General features: G+C 40.1%; 1 protein-coding gene across 1 annotated transcript in view; it reads left to right on the top strand.

The window, feature by feature from the left end:
• The first annotated feature begins 296 nt into the window (after positions 1 to 296).
• The window catches only part of LOC136885335 (E3 ubiquitin-protein ligase RNF169), a 311,450-nt gene continuing 293,897 nt past the window's right edge, over positions 297 to 17,849 (top strand). The window contains exon 1 of the mRNA XM_068230285.1: positions 297 to 687. Coding sequence (XP_068086386.1) covers positions 351 to 687 — 337 coding nt within the window. The 5' untranslated portion in view covers positions 297 to 350. The remainder of the gene's footprint in view (positions 688 to 17,849) is intronic.

Below are 17,849 nucleotides of genomic sequence, written 5' to 3'. Positions count from 1 at the left end.
CGCGAGCGAGTAGACAAACGGCAGTCGTTACGCGTGTGTGGCCCCCGGGCTGGACTGATCTTATTTTACTGTTCCTTGCTGAAATAATATAACTGATATTTTGTTCTCTCACTTGTCTGTATCATCCATTTTTTACCGAGACATTTGTGCCAAGGAGATTGTGCTCTAAATAGTATGTTATATAGCCGAGAGATGGCAGAGTATTTCATTTATTCACTTTCGTTCAAGTGAACATCGGAATTGTTTTGTTTTCTTTTGTAAACAATCGACGGTATACAAGCATCAGCTGGTTCGTCTCCTTGCACGGTCGTGTTTGCAATGTACCTATAAGGTATAGTTTCGCGGTAAATATGGCGAAGTGTTTGAACATAAATAGGGTGTTTCACTCGTCTAAAACATTTAATCAGTTAACATTAGTGGATGTAATGTGTCCAGTGTGTAGAGGAATTTTTATTGAACCCGTAACGTTACCCTGTCGGCATGGCCTATGTCTTAAATGTTTCGAACGTGCTATGGATGAAACTAGTTTGACTTGCCCGATGTGTCGTAAAAGAGTTGGTGGTTGGTTAAGAACAGCTACTAAAGGTGGAAAAATCGTGAATGACCAGTTATGGAACTATATCAAAGCCCGTTTTCCTGACCAGGTTGAGAAGAAGCTCAAGGGTGAAGATGATGGTGTCGAAGAGCGTACGTATTATTGACGATAGTTTGACACTGCATGATGATTTCTAAAAGACCTTTTCATAACCTTCAAGGTTCCATCTCTAATAAACATATGGCTGCTAATCATTTTGCTGGAACTTTAACAGTTTATCCGCCCTTAATGTATGGTGACATAACCTCAAAATATTCTCATGTAGGATAGTCATTTTAAATATATTGTCAGCATGCTACACTTTTCCATCTGACTTCTTTTATGCATGATATTTTGTAAAATTCAAGGTATATCGAGTATCAATAAGTTATTTGAGTTTGTTAGGTATTTATTTTATTTGTATGTGACTACTACTGTCACCACATTGATGCCCATTCTACTTAAAATTATTAAATTAAATTAATTGCTCCCATGTTTCCATTAAAAATTAATTTGAAATAAATAAACCTTCCTCTTTGTTGATTATGTTTGGCGTAGTGTTAGGTTATTTTATTAGTCATTGTCAGTCATTAATTAATTGTCACTATTAATATGATTTATGTACAAGTTTCATGTTCGTTATATTACCCTACCGAAAGTAATGATGGGTGTAAGCACTTTCTTTCAAGACAATGATTTGGCAACATGTAGCTGTTGCTCTGTACATGCACCATCTCAAAAATGAAATTACAGAAAAAAGCAGCTTACATATTTACCATTAGGTCTAATGTTTTTGGAGATTATAAAATCATTGTTATTCTGAATGTCTGAATTTGTGAAATTTCCTTTTCAGCTATTTTAGAAAGTCTCTGTTGAGACTATAAGTCAATAAAGAGGAACACTTCAGCACTAATTCTACACGATTTAAATATGGGAACAATTTCAAGTGTAATTAATGAGTATCAGTGTTGTGACAGTACAAGTCACACGAAATAAAAAGTAACTAGACCTATACAGGGTGTTCCCAAACATGTGGGAATGTGGGGGTGGGTGTGTTTTAGTTATTAGTGAGAATGAGGGATAGTTGATATTTAGGATTACATTTGGAGTTGGACTTCCCCCTACAGGCATTGCAATACTTACTGAAAAATTGGTAGTGGTATGAAAATGTTGCAAACTTTGGGCAGAGAAGACTTGGAAGTACGGAGATGACAGCTCGGCTAAGCAGAATGTCACAAGATATAAACTTCATTGTCTATCTGCATTGACAGCTACAATTGTATTGAATAGGAGGATAGATTAGAAGTAATAAATCTAAGCGGAATTTCTTGAAATAATTAAAAACTGAGGGAAGTCCATCTTTGATCAGTATTGAAAAGGTAACAGTAAATTCCCACTTCAATATGGAACACAATGAAATTCATAACTATAAGTATTGAAAAGGCCGCCGTGGCTCAGGCAGCAGCGCGCCGGCCTCTCACCGCTGGGTTCCATGGTTCAAATCCTGGTCAGTCCATGTGAGATTTGTGCTAGACAAAGCGGAGGTGGGACAGATTTTTCTCCGGGTACTCCGGTTTTCCCTGTCATCTTTCATTCCAGCAACACTCTCCAATATCACTTCATTTCATCTGTCATTCATTAATCATTGCCCCAGAGGAGTGTGACAGGCTTCGGCAGCCGGCACAATTTCTATCCTTGCCGCTAGATGGGGCTTCATTCATTCCATTCCTGACCCGGTTGAATGACTGGAAACAGGCTGTGGATTTTCATTTCATTTCAAGTATTGAAAAGGTGGACACCCCTCAGTTTTTAATTATTTTAAGAATTCCTTGTCCACATGGACACCCATAGGATAGTTTGTAGGGGAGGGGGGAGGCTAGACCTGGGGGTATGTATTATTTTTAATGAATGGTTACTTGTATTCCACGGTAGAATACCACTCATAGGATCCCCTACCACTTCGACGTAATACCGACTTTTAAATAATTTTCTTGAAAGAAAAACACCTGACTATATTAGAATTTTTCCTTTCTCTGAGAGCTAGGGGAGGCCGTGTCCCTCCCCTTGCCCCCGGGCCTGGGCACCTTTGCTTGTCCGTACAGAGTTGAAAATGAAATTTATTTCGTGTAATAAGCTGATTATTTTGAGCTGTCAGTGACTAGCTTTCTTTTACATTTTATAAAATTGTTTTAATAGTTTGCTTTGTGTTGCATCTGTTATGTTCCATCGGCACAGGTCTTATAGTGACGAGGGGATAGGAAAAGGGCTAGGATCTGGAAGAAAGTGACCATGGCCTTGTAAGGTTACTATCACTTTAACACTATGGCCAATTTTGTACACTTCTAAGATATTTAAGGGGCCGATGACCTTCGATGTTAGGCCCCTTAAAACAACAAGCACGCACAAGATATTTAAGTGCTGAAACATGTTTTCATGCTGTCCACTTTCTCTCCTCTCATCAAACGGTTCAGCTGATTTTGATGATGATGATGCTTGTTGTTTAAAGGAGCCTAACAGCTAGGTCATTGCCCCTAATGTTACGAAATGAGACAAAATGTAATGAAAATTTAAAAGTCCAAAACTCTTCCACTGACCAGAATTCAAAACATGATGATGAAGAATGAATGGCTAAATATGAATTTAAAATAATCAGCGGATCCAACTCATAATATTGAAAATTAAAAATAATTCCAAAATTAATCCACTGACTAGAATTCAAAAAAAGAGACGTTCAGAGGTGCCAACTATTACAGATTGTCCGTAATTATTATGGATTTCACCCCACGATTATGGGATTACAGTCAATGGAAAGTCTGACATTATCACGAAAAAATAATTTTCTACAGAAAAAAGAAAAGAAGTAAAAATGTTCAGTCCTTTCGAGCCTTTCTTCTAAATCATCCTTGTTTCAACGCTTGTGAGTTGGCAACAATACTTATTAGATTGTGACTTCCTTTTGCTACTCGTAAGCGTTGTAAAATTCATTGTGAATGAAGGAGCTCAGGCGCTGCTCTGTCGTGACCTACCTGTCCTGCGAGACGTTCTAGTAGGTTGGTCACCGGCCTTTGATGTTGGCGTATTACCTGTCCTGCCGAGCGGTCGTGTAGGGAGGTAAATTGTAGGTGCGAACTCTGTCCCGGAACTCCCGAAATGATAGATGAAGTAAAGCAACTGTCCTTTATTACTCAGGACAACTATACACACTATTTACAAGATATATTTTCAAGTTCAGACTATGTCGGTCTGACAAGAGCTTGCTTCACGAGCCTGTCGCTATACTCTAAGTCCAAATTCTGCCTTGTGGCACTTAAGTACAACTTCACTGTCAAGTGAATAAGAATGACTGATAGACAGAGAGAGAGAGAGCCCTTTGCCATCTTGGTTTTGAGTTTATATCTGCTCTCACTCAAGCAAAGGTCAGTCCCTTGATACCCTGAGATCGAATCCCGGCTGCCGTTTATCTGACAGTCCGCCAGTTCGAGCCGTGGGGAGGTCGGTAACAACAGCTCTTCTCCACTATAAATCCTTCAGTAGTGTTGTATTTGCTGTGTTAAGTGTACCTGACAGTTGACAGAAATATTGAGAAAGAAGTGAGGCCGACATTAAGCACATCTTCACTGGAATCGCTTGTGGTTCAGAAGACGAAAATGTCATCACAGTGGGAAGGATGCTTCAAGAAAAACTACACTGAAAAGCAGCTGCTGCTTGAGAAACAAGCTACAAGGAATGAGCAGCATTAGCATTTAAAATAACATTTTACGTAATAATCCTTGCGGTAAGCTTATGGAGTTCTACGTGTTTTATCACAGAACATACAGGTTGTGTGCAAATTTTATTGTGTAATATGATATACTTTCGAATAGATTGCTGGAGGGAAGGGCAAAAGGGGTGTCATTATCGAGAAGGAAGGAGCATGCTTTGGACTTGACTCGAAATTTTTCTGGGGAGCGGGGGGTGATTACTGATAATCCACTTCAAAGGTTGGCACCTCTGGATGTTGAAAATGATTATGAACTTTAAACAATCAGTTGATTCGACCCACAATGCCCTGCCTTCCCAGAAACTATCTTAAAACAATAGTGTAGGCCTATACTGGCCAAGGGGTTGCTTCCAGAGCACAATCTTGAATCGATGATGCTTGTTGTCTAAAGGGGTCCAAAATCCAGGTCAATGGCCCCTCATAATGGTACTTATCGCTAGTAAAGTAAAACATGGTAGCAGTACTAATCTTGAGCAACGTAAACTTACGGTGTTCCACAAATTGTGGTACTACTAACAGATAATGTAATGCGCACAGGTAACGCAGACCTATGGTGTTTCTCACATGACGGTGCAACTCATAGGCAATGCAAACCCATGGTGTTCCTCATATAGTGGGTACTAATCACAAGCAACACAAACCCACGGTGTTCCTCACATAGGTGTGCTAATCACAGGACTTGTACTATCCTATGGTGTTCCTCACGTAGTGGGTACTGATCGCAAGCAATGCGGACTCTTGGTGTCGCTCATATAGTGGTACTAATCACATGCAATATAAGCCCGTGGTGTCCGCATATAGTGGTACTAATCACGGGTACTGTAAAACCCATACTTATGCACCCTCTCTTGCTACTAATCACAAACCTATTGTGTACTTAACATAGTGGTACTACTCGCAAGTAAAGGCGACCCATGCCGTTCCTCGTGTGATGGAACTAATTACAAGTAGTCTCATGGTTCTAATTCAATCATCCCTTGGTCGCCCCTTTCAGTCATTTCTTACGACAGGCAGGGGATACCGTGGATATATCCTGCGTCTGCATACTTCACCCATAGGGGTTGTGTGTTTCGTCTGCGAGAGCTATTTTATTTCACTCAAGTCCATCGGCAAGCCTGTTAGGACCCCCCTATCCGCCACGTGGAAGTATCACCTCTCCCCCTGCTACGCCAGCGCAGTAGGTTCGTTGTCAATTGATTTTAAATCCAAACTTGTCAAATTCATCTTTCCATCATTTAATCATTGTTGTACCTCATTTCTCTCACCCCATAACTTGACATCATCCACTAACACCAGTGGATTTTGGATGTCATTCTTCTTGACTGTCCTGATAATTTAATCCATTATGTTTATGTAGAAGATTCTCTGCTGCACTCTACTTCTTTGTAATGTGGAAAGAAATTTTTCATATTGATATGTAATTTCATTTTGAAGTTATGATGCCTGAAAGATGACAGTAACAAAAAAGTATATCGGGAAGGGTGAACATGCACTCGGTCAGCCAACGGAGCAAAGCAAGTCTGTGTCCCGCAGGCCGCACTCGTCGGCGGCGGGCTACGACGCTCGGTTTCGGCTCTCGAGCCAGCCAGCTCCCTGGTTGATCGTGCCAGTAGTCATATGCTTGTCTCAAAGATTAAGCCATGCATGTCTCAGTGCAAGCCAAATTAAGGTGAAACCGCGAATGGCTCATTAAATCAGTTATGGTTCCTTAGATCGTACCACTTTACTTGGATAACTGTGGTAATTCTAGAGCTAATACATGCAAACAGAGTCCCGACTAGAAGTGGAAGGGACGCTTTTATTAGATCAAAATCAATCGGTCGGCTCGTCCGGTCCGTTTGCCTTGGTGACTCTGAATAACTTTGGGCTGATCGCACGGTCCTCGTACCGGCGACGCATCTTTCAAATGTCTGCCTTATCAACTGTCGATGGTAGGTTCTGCGCCTACCATGGTTGTAACGGGTAACGGGGAATCAGGGTTCGATTCCGGAGAGGGAGCCTGAAAAATGGCTACCACATCCAAGGAAGGCAGCAGGCGCGCAAATTACCCACTCCCGGCACGGGGAGGTAGTGACGAAAAATAACGATACGGGACTCATCCGAGGCCCCGTAATCGGAATGAGTACACTTTAAATCCTTTAACGAGTATCCATTATCAGGAAGGGTGAACATGCTTCCCCAGAAGGCAGAATATTTTTCCAAAGCAAACTGTCACTAGTTTCAAATATCTGGGTGTAGCTCTACAAACGACAATAAACTTGTTCCGCATCCATATAAAACAGCGAGAGGCAGCAGTTACAAAGGCTATGTTTGATAGAATCATTACAAGACTGTCCCTGTGGTCTGCCATGACCCTCTTCGACGCCAAGATCGTTCCAGTAGTCACGTAAGTTATGGCGTTGAAGAAATTTTGGATAAGTTAAACTTGGGAGATCTACGAACAATAGAACAGGTAAAGCCAGAGACTTCAAGGCGGTCCGGGGTGTATCTACTGTAAATACACCCGCTCATGATTGGTATATGAGCTTGGTCGGGAGCCATTCTTAATTGAGGATCTGAGATTCAGATTTGTTCTACGTCATACAACAAACTGCCAGAGTGTGCTGGAAGAAAGGACATTGAAAAGAAGAGAAATTTGGACAGAGTTATACTTGACTGAGGCCATGATGAATAAAGCATGGGTGGACGCGAATCAGGACTTAAGTCACTTTGTGACCTCTTGGGCTGAGCACGGCTTCCATCAGAAAATGTGCAGGACAAAATCATACTATCCAAACTCAACTTATGTCTGTGAACTGTGTGACAGAATTTGTGAACGTTACCACGTTGTTAAGTGTATAAATCGAGGAAAACCTATCATAGACTACTGCATGAATTGAAATGATTAAAGTTTTATTACAGCCAATGGCCATATACGAGGGGCGTTCAGTATATAATGCAACACATTTTATTTCTCGGCCAGTTTCAGTTTAAAAGAATTGGAATTTTGTTTGGAACATCTTTGAATATTCCTGTTTTGGCTTATAGGCTTTTATTCGCTGGGCTGAGTGGCTCAGACGGTTGAGGCGCTGGCCTTCTAACCCCAACTTGGCAGGTTCGATCCTGGCTCAGTCCGGTGGTATTTGAAGGTGCTCAAATACGACAGCCCTGTGTCTGTAAATTTACTGGCACGTTAAAGAACTCCCGCGGGACTAAATTCCGGCACCTCGGCGTCTCCGAAGACCTTAAAAAGTAGTTAGTGGGACGTAAAGCAAATAACATTATAATTATTAGGCTTTTATTCATTTCTGATAGGTGGCAGTGCTATAAGTAGCCTTCAAAATGGTGTCTGTAACGGAGGTGCGTACCAAACAGGGAGTAGTTATTAAGTTTCTTTTGGAAATTCTAAGTTCCCAAGGAGGGAATTAGATATTTTTCCACCAATAGAGCATGTCAAAAAACAGTGTCAGACCTAAGACGAAACGCTGGTTAATAAGTTTTTGGCGGCAAACCAGGGCATCACAGATATTCGTAGACGCTTGCAGAATGTCTGCGGAGACCTGGCAGTGGATATAAGCACGATGAGCCTTATCCATGACAACGCAAGACCTCTCACAAGTTTGTGCACCCGACAGGAGCTCACAAACCTTCAGTGGACTGTTCTTCCTCATCCACCCTACAGCCTGGATCTCGCGCCTTCTGACTTCTATCTGTTTGGCCCAATGAAGGATGCATTCCACAGGAAACACTACGTGGATGACGGGGAAGTTATCGATGCAGCATGACGTTGGCTCCGACATCGACCAGTCGAGTGGTACTTTGTAGGCATGCAGGCCCTCAAATTACGGTGGTGTAAGGCTGTAGCATTGAATGGAGACTATGTTGAAAAATAGGGTATTGTAGCAAATGTATTGGGGTCTTGGTGTATTTAAATCCTCAATAAAACCAACCTGCTTTTAGGAAGAAAAAAAAAGTGTTGCATTATATATAGAATATATTGAACTCTCTTCATACTATAAAGTGTTTAGTGATACAATGAACCATACAGATGTACAGATACATGTGCACATGCTTCCAAGTTCAGTCAGAGAAAATTTCAATATCTTGCATCTAAGAGCATGCTATCTGTCACACTGCCGATGACACCACATACACATACATTGTAAATCCGGTACATGATACTTTCTTTACTTGGCAAACCTTGTGATGAAATCTATGTATGGCAAAATAAGTTAATGAGTGGCTTAGTTTGTATCCACTCTGTCATCGTTGGAGCATCAGTGATATAAAAGTCGTCCTTATTTCCTATTTCTTCCGCTTCATTTGATTCAAGAGTTCATTCAACTGAAATACATACTAATTCTATTCTGGACAAATTGTGTGCATTAATAAATTTAAAAAATATATCAAATTGATGTGTTAAAAAATTGCACTTGCTACTTACCTTGAGAGCTGGGATTGGAATCATCTTTCACTTCTTTTTATAGGCTTTTATATGATATACAACACAACAGGGATTTCTTATTGACACTAGAACAGCTGAGAATTGTAAAACAGTGGTGTGGGATCATTTTGACCCCTCATAAGAAATGCTTTATAACCATTCAAATTAGAACTCGGTAAGAGATGTATTTTCTTCTACTGTGTTTCCAAAAATTTATTTTACATGGAAGGACCTGACATTACTGTATACGGTATGCCTTTTATATTACTGATGGACACATGAACAGTCACCAACAACCATATTTTTGTTTCTCTAAAGAGTTTTAACAAAATTAACCAATTGAACACCTTTTTTTATGGAAAATTCTAGTTCCCCTGGAGGGAATTAGATATTTTTCATCAATAGAGCTTGTCAAAACAGATCAGATGTAAGGCTTTTCTGGCGTTTGCTCTATTAACCAGGTCTGACACTAGACTCATCAGAGTGCGATGTGTCAGACCCTACCCACTGACACTGGGGTACCTCCTATAATGGGCTTCTGATAAGTTCACCTGCATACACCCCAGCGTCAGTGGGTAGGATCTGACACATCCCACTCTGATGAGTCTAGTGTCAGACCTAAGACGAAACGCTGGTTAATAGAGCAAACACCTTTTTTTATTCGGTTGTCCACACTGCAACAATTATTAATTTTCAGAAATACTTTAAGAAAATTAAAACCAACCTCATTGCATTTTCCGCACACTGCTTTGAGGCAGGTGACTTGTTGCCTTTACACAGACTAACTTGGCACTTCTTCCATTTTTAGATGGACACAGTACTACAGCCTCCTCTTGTTGTCATCGTGCCCTTGCTCGTCCTGTCTTGTTAGTTCGCTTGCTAGCTGGAGGATCTTCCGCCTAATCTTCCTAACGGTTACTTGCTTGTAAATGACCAAGCATTGATATCTGTTAAGTCTAGGATATTGTAAAAGACAGGCATTGGCCACCTCCTGCATGCAGCCTTGGTGGTATATTTACAAGACATCTGGTCGACCACATCTACCCCGTGTTTTGTGCCATTGTAGAAAGTTACAGTCTCTGGCTTCCTCATTCATTCTGTGCTAATTGTTATTTGAGTGCATGCTGTGTGCTAAGGAGGAGGATGTTCTTGTTCTTCTTCCCCTGGTACATTGTGAAGGTGCACTGTGTGTGTTCCCAATCTGTCGCAAGATGATTGTAGAGTATAATTCTAATTTGGAACTCAGTTGGGATTTCGTGACAAATGGCGTTGATTGTTCTTACTAACAAAGAAGTTTTTTGTCTTTGAGCTTCTTAGCAAGTTGGAGGGATGTGAAGAAGCTAAGGTTTTCTGATGTCTTACTTCGTTCATTTTCTGTTAAAATACATTTGTGAGCAGTAAATGATCTTTCAACATCAACTGATATGGTAGGACAATATTTGTACATTGCAATTCAGAAAATTTATAACACTTACATGGCAAAGATTTACTCACCCCACAGATATATTGGTTGATTGACTCAATCTTTCCTAATACTGGATTTGAAGTAAGCACCCTTATTGAACTTCTCTTTAACTTTTTTGCCATTTTCGTCTGGGGCACTTCTTACAGAACAACTTGTTTCCTTAACTAATTCGAGTGATAAAATAATTATTCCTTTAAATGTGATGTTTTATATTTCCACCATTCAGTAAGTAAGATATCCATATATATATAAAATAAGAGTTTTGTCTTTACATTGCTCAGAATTTAAAAAAAGGTATTTCTGTATTGGTTGTGTCTACAGTAACAAGGAAATGCACTTTTTAAATTTCTGTCATTTCTGTCTGTATGTACGTTTATCACGAGAAAACAGCTAAAGAGAATTTAATGAAAATCGGTATGTAAAGTCCGGGAATGAACCACTACAATCTAGGCTATAAATAATTTTATTTACACTAAGTGAAATGGTAGTTTAGGGAAAGGCCTAACATTTCATTCTCAAATATTTGTTATTATATTAGTAGTCCTGTTGATAAATACTATATAACTAAATGAATATAGCATTAACGATCACTTATGTCTTATACAATTTTACTGTACCGGCTACGATAACAGAGATATTCCTGAATTTGGATTTTTGTTGCCAAGTCCATATCAACGCCGAGCCACGAGAAAACGGGTAAACAGAATTTAATGAAAATCGGTATGTAAATTTGGGGAATAAGGATCTACACCCCGTGCTATAAATTATTGTATTCACCCTGGATGAAATGGTAGTTCAGGCGAAGGCGCCTACAATTTAATTTTTAACACGTTGAGTGCCGAGCCGATTGTAGCACACTATTCCACTGGTGCCACGCATGTTTTTGAATTGCATTCCGCTGGTGCCAAAGCAATTGTATACGTTGTAGTCTGTTTATATAATCTTGGGATGTATTTATATGATGTACTAAGTAAATTTTATCTCACCATACCATGGTAATGTGTGACGCCATATGGTGTCACATCAATTTTTAGGAAAGGTAAAATATAGCGTGACGCCATATGGTGTCACAGAATTTTTTGACATGGAATGTGCAACACGAATTTCAAATACGGGATATTTATTTGCTAATTCAAATTAACGCAATATGTATGAAAACCTAGTAAAATGCAATACAAGTACTTATATTACATTACATATTGTTGTGAACAGTTTTCTGATAACTCTAAACAATGAAAATATGCGTCTCGGCATGCCCGAGTTCTTGTTACTCGTTGTAATTTTTCAAACCTTATTGACATCGTTGTTCAAACATCGTCCTTTGTACACTTGTTTCATGTGCTGTTTTCATATTTACGTTTTGCACATCTGATCGGGAAGTTAAGGGGAGCGCGCTAACTATACCCTACCTGACTGCTGACGCAGCTCGACGCAGCCCGGTTGGTTCACGTCCGCTGCTTCGCTTCCCTACCTCTCCGCCACACCCCGAGACTCCCGCGGCACTTCTAATTTTATGACTATTTATTTGTTCAATTTTGGCGTTTAAACTTGCGCTGGGTACATACAGATTTCACCTTAGCATTCTACTGCCTCCCACGAATATTCCTACCAAATCTCAACTGAATCCGAGGGTAACACATGTATGTGTTCCCTCGTAAGATTATTACCAATATCTTCCATTTTTTATATTTTTGCACAACTATATAAACCGAGTGATAATACGTACGTAAACGAGGAATAAACAATGCCTGGCGCGCTTTCACCTGTGACAATGATCACTGGCCAGTCAGTGGCTTCGGAAGAATACTGTGGCGCCACATGGTGGCATACAGTAAAAATACATAGCTGGAATAGACCCTGAAGTTCGCCCTTCAAGTAGTACCAATTTTACGCGCATAGATGCCACAGGTGATTATCTACGGCGCATCGCCTGAAACTCAACTGTGCCGCCATATGGCGTCACGGCAACTCTGATTTCAAGAACGGTGTGCCGCCATATGGCGTCACGCCATCTCAAATTTGAAGACCACCGTGACGCCATATGGCGGCACGTGGCACCCAACGTGTTAAATACCTATGTTATTTGTCCTACCAAAAATTATTACATAACAAAAGTTATACAGCATACAATTTCCGATCATTTATAACACTAATCAGAGAGAAAAAATGGAAGGGGTTCGACACTTCAAAAAATGAAGCTATCGACCTATGAAAGATGAGGGCCACGAAGGGTGTAATGAAAGACTCCCTAGGCCTCCATACGTAATACCGTCGGGTCGGAAGAGAACAAGTGTTGACCACGGGAGGTCGGATAGGATAGATGAAAGTGAGGAACCTGGTACATGTAAGTGGAAGCAATGTCAGGACTCAGCTAAGGGACCCGTGGTCGCCAATCCATGCTCCAAAGTTCAGAGTCAGTAGGGCCCCTTTTAGTCGACTCTTACGACAGACAGGGGATACCGTGGGTGTTATTCTACTGCCCCCACCCACAGGGGAAGATGGAAATGAGAGTCAGGTACATAGAAATCACAGTAGAGTTGTTGGTTGAACATCAAGTAGTTGCATAACAGAGTTAAAAGGCACTTGAGAAACGTCAAAGTATGGAAGTGTTGTTACACTTTCCGTGTAGTGGACATAGTCGTAAGCTATCTTATGTAGATTCAACATATTGGGAGTTCAACTAAACCTTAGATGTGAAAAATTGCAATGGGACGTGTGTTGAAAGCCCTTATGTTGAAGAGAGGTGATTGGCCTCGTTGGCTGCTTGAGAAGGTCTGGCTGAAGATGCTTACTAAGTTAAGCAAAACATGTACCACTTTAACATCTATGTAACAATTGTATCCTAAATAAAAGGACTGTAGAGTATTAGAATGGTGGTTTTTAATAAATCTGTTTGAAAATTTTACATTCTGAACTCCAATACGGTTATCATTATGGGATTCATAACATGTAATTAGCCATGTCTCCATGCATGCCATTATCAAAGATCACTTGCATTTCCACAAAATTTGCATGCAGTGGGTTCCGCATCAACTGATGGAGGGGCAAAAAATTGACAGAACGGCATTATGTCCAAGTCATTTGCAGTGGTACCATGAGTGGTACATCAAGCCACCTGGTGATGAATTAGTTACACTACAGCTCCAACGGTAAAACATTCTTAAATTCAAACCCTCATTATTGTAGAAGTCTTTTTCGTGAACAGTCGAGATTTTCTTCTGAAGACACGGAGCAAAGTTCTCTGTGAAATGTGAAGATTTTCACCTTGTTTTCTTGACATTGCATAAGCCCACATAATGTCTACAAATCCAAAGCAGTTCACACAAGTTCCGCTAAAGTCATGATGACAGCAGGGCCCTCTGCCCCTCGAACATGGAACCACAATCAATGCGCAGCGCTTCGAAGACGCTTTGCAGAAACTGCGACGCACCATAAAGTTAGAACGCCCTGGAATGCTGTTGGACGGAGTCATCCTGTTCCATGATAATGCTTGCCCCCATATTTTTAATCTGGTGAAGGGGCTGCGCTTCAGCGATTTGGTTGGCAAGCCACTTCAACACCCCCGTAGTTGAAGGCCGGGCAGGCATCAATTTTTGGTAATGAGCCAAAGTGCATTGGCATTGCCGGTGACTCCGAGTAGCCTACGCAGTAGCCTCCATGGTATGCACTAGCCATGCGTCTTGGTGGGTGTGCTATTTACCAACTGATGAGCTCAACTTAGCACACTGGGGCGAAACGCTGGCAACTAGGAATGAGTTAGCTGGAAAATTTATAATGTCCAATAACGGATCATTTATAATGGTATTACTTCAGCCCAAATCTTTCATCTTGTGATTTTCACATTTTTGGCGACTTGAAGAAAGAAATTGGTGGACGTGTGTTTCATTTGGACGAGGAAGTGCAAGATTGGGTACAGTTGCGGATCAGTTAGCAACCTACGTCTTTTTAGAAAACTCTAATTGATCGTCTCGTCTCCCAGTGAGATAAATGTATTAACGCTTTTGGTAATCACTTTTGAATAAAACCATTCCATGGTCACGTTGTAGCAGGTGTTTGGTTTTCTTTTGCCTGCCCTGTATAGATTAAATAGTTTTTTAGTAGTATTGACAAGGCAAACATAGATCTTTACCAGTGATTTTTCCAGTGTTGTTATTAGATATACTGAGCTCGATAGCTGCAGTCACTTAAGTGCGTCCAGTATTCAGGAGATAGTAGGTTCGAACCCCACTGTCGGTAGCCCTGAAGATGGTTTTCCGTGGTTTCCCATTTTCACACCAGGCAAATTTCAACGATTTGGTGGGCAAACACTTCAACACCCCCGTAGTTGATGGCCAGGCAGGCCACGGCCGCTTCCTTCCCACTCCTAGCCCTTTCCTGTCCCATCGTCGCCGTAAGACTTATCTGTGTCGGTGCGACGTAAAACAACTAGCAAAAAAAAAAAAAGTTATTAGATATAAGTCATTATGGACCAAAAACAAACCATAATGGTTAAAATAATAATACCTACCATATATTAAGTTAAAAGAAGAAATAAAATGGTTCAACCTTTCAATACTATTAAAATAAGAAATATGCCGGGCTGTGTGGCTCAGACGGTTAAGGCGCTGGCCTTCTAACCCCAACTTGGCAGGTTCGATCCTGGCTCAGTCCGGTGGTATTTGAAGGTGTTCAAATACGACAGCCTCGTGTCGGTAGATTTACTGGCACGTAAAAGAACTCCTGCGGGACTAAATTCCGGCACCTCGGCGTCTCCGAAGACCGTAAAAGTAGTTAGTGGGACATAAAGCAAATAACATTATTATTAAAATAAGAAATGTAAGTTTACATTCCTATTTAATTAAAATTGGTACCGGTTTTGACCAGTATTCTTGGTCATCATCAGCCGATCACAAGTAAGAGTAAAACAGTGCGCAGATAAATAAAATGTTAAGTTAAAATAATTCTGTTAGTTGCTGTTAGTGAAGCACTAAAATCTTTAGGGAGTACAGTGTTTTGAAGTTTAGTCAAACATAAATAAGAAGCACAGGAAAAAAATGTGAAGACAAAATGAAACCCTCAGATGCAGTTAACGAAGCACTATAACACACTATGGAGCCCTGTTAGCTGAGTTTTCAGTGCTAAGAGGAACTCTAAAATCAAATACGTATTCTAGAGGTTCAGTTCAAGATACACACTATAATTTTAATTATCAGCACTACGTGTCGATAGTTCTAAAAATCATGAAGAAGTCATAAATCAAATACGTTAGTAAAACATGTGTTAGAGAGCACTGTGCTCCCTAAAGATTTTAGTGCTTCACTAACAGCAACTAACAGAATTATTTTAACTTCCACATTTTATTTATCTGCGCACTGTTTTACTCTTACTTGTGATCGGCTGGTGATGACCAAGAATACTGGTCGAAACCGGTACCAATTTTAATTAAATAGGAATGTAAACTTACATTTCTTATTTTAATAGTATTACACTTCTTTTAACTTAATAGTGAACTCACTTCAATACAGAACACTATGAAATTCTTATCTCTTAATACCTACCATGTAGTCAAACACCTCATCTCTTTACTCGCAAGTCTCCATCAGTGGCTGGGAAGAGACAGTTGGATAACAGTAAACATGAGCAATAATTAAGTCTACTCTTAGATAGTTTGATAGTACTTTGAGAAAAGTGGAAAATTTTGTAGGGAAATCAGCAATTCTGAAAAAACTACTGTTTATCCAAGGACCTTCAGATTGAATGCTTCAAAATGAGCCTTTACTCATTGTAATTTGTTCAGCCTTTTTCTCACAGTTTTCATTACTGTAAAGCAGCTTGTCACATTATATATTATACCACCGGATCCGTGCTGCTCCTTAGCATTTGTTATAAGCAGGTCAGATAACTTGTCTTGATACGCCTGTCGCAGTCGTATTGTTTTGCCTGTCCTTTTCAATAGGTTTATGAACATTTAATAGTGGTTCATAATGATTGATTAATTCGTAATTTAGTTTGTAACACATCTTTCCACGCTTCAACCATTCGGCTTAACATTTTCAAACAATCTGGAACGTGATAGAGCAACATACAATTCGCCGTGGCTGAATACAGGTTCGGGTAATTAGACTACTCACTTATTCGAGTGTTTGTCCCTGCATTTTATTAATGGTCATTCAGAAGTCTAGTCGGCTTGATATCTTCACGTCTCTACGTACGTAGACTCTTTTCTCTTAGCAGCGTGAACTTTCTGCCATCTGTTGAGTATATTCAGAAGCTGAGTAAGGTCAGAGAATCAAAGAGTATCTAGCAAAGAATAGTATTATTCCATCATCAGAGGAAGTGTTAGTCGCTTAGCAACCTGGTAAGTACAGAATGTATTGCGGGTTAGGGTAAGCCTTCTCCTGCAATTATTGGAGTGATCTTTTAATGATTTCATCTTGAAATTAAATATATTTCCGTTGAGTTTTCAAGAAATGCAAGATTTTTCCTGTACTATTGAGACGATTTGGAAGATTTTGGTGCAGACCGCACCATTTAACTCCCTCTGATTTAAGAGCTTGGTTTTGTGAAACATATACATTAGCGTTTCATATATATATATTTTGTGTTCATGCTGTGTTTTATTTTGGGATCCTGACTGTCTCTTGTGCTGCAAGAGCTTAAACTTGTAATATAGTGGACTATTTTTATTTTTGAACTCCAAGGAGTATCAGAAAATTCGAATTAACCAAGAATAACTATTTAAATGAAATGATAGTACAATATTATATGAATACATTGTAATGAATAATTATTACAGTATTATACGCAGCTGCCATGTTGTCTTCTACTCTAGGTGAAACTTTTCACATGAAAATATACTGTATAAACACTAGCAAAACAACAGCATTGACACGAAAGTTAGTACATGTAACAATACACTAATTCCATTGCTCACTTAAAGAACTTAAAGATTTTTGTTTGTTTGAGTTTGTTTAGTTTTCCACGATGGACAAAATCTTTAATATCAACTGTTTTGCAACACAAGTTTTAAACAGATTGCACAACCAACCGTTCGATGACCGTTCACGTGTAGGAGAGCAGGTAGTCGCACATGCATCAGGGAAACGTGACCAGTTGGAAATTAGTTTGCAACTGGTCACATGCGATCGTGCTTGCAGGGTCGTGAAACGGTTTCAGTTGCACAGTTGCATTGTAGAATTGTTGAAGACGTGTTATTGCGGTAGTTTAGGTTATATTCTTGACAACCGGGTGAGTTGGCCCTGCGGTTAGCGGCATGCAGCTGTGAGCTTGCGTCCGGCCCTACTGTCGGCAGCCTCGAAGAGGCAAACGTTGGGGCTGTACCTTAATTAAGGCCACGACCGCTTCCTTCCCACTCCCAGCCATTTCCTATCCCATCATCACCATAAGGTCTATCTGTTCTTGACATTTTGAAGTGCTGTTTGTCGATATTTGAAATGAATGATCAGGCGTGGAATAAAAAATTAGTTGAAGAGGTGGAAAAGCATGAAGTGCTATAGAATTATAAGATCCCTCAGTACTCAAGGGAAGACAATACTATGAAACTATCGACTGATCCAGATCCAATCGCGTTTGTGTGCAGACAGAGGAGATCAATCGATTGCAAGCCGGCTGTAGAACAGTTTCACAT

The sequence above is a fragment of the Anabrus simplex genome, chromosome 14 (assembly GCF_040414725.1).
Source record: "Anabrus simplex isolate iqAnaSimp1 chromosome 14, ASM4041472v1, whole genome shotgun sequence".
Classification (NCBI taxonomy): Eukaryota; Metazoa; Arthropoda; class Insecta; order Orthoptera; family Tettigoniidae; genus Anabrus; species Anabrus simplex.
Note: the sequence above shows the minus strand (reverse complement) of the source record. Positions and strands in the feature narration are given on the sequence as shown.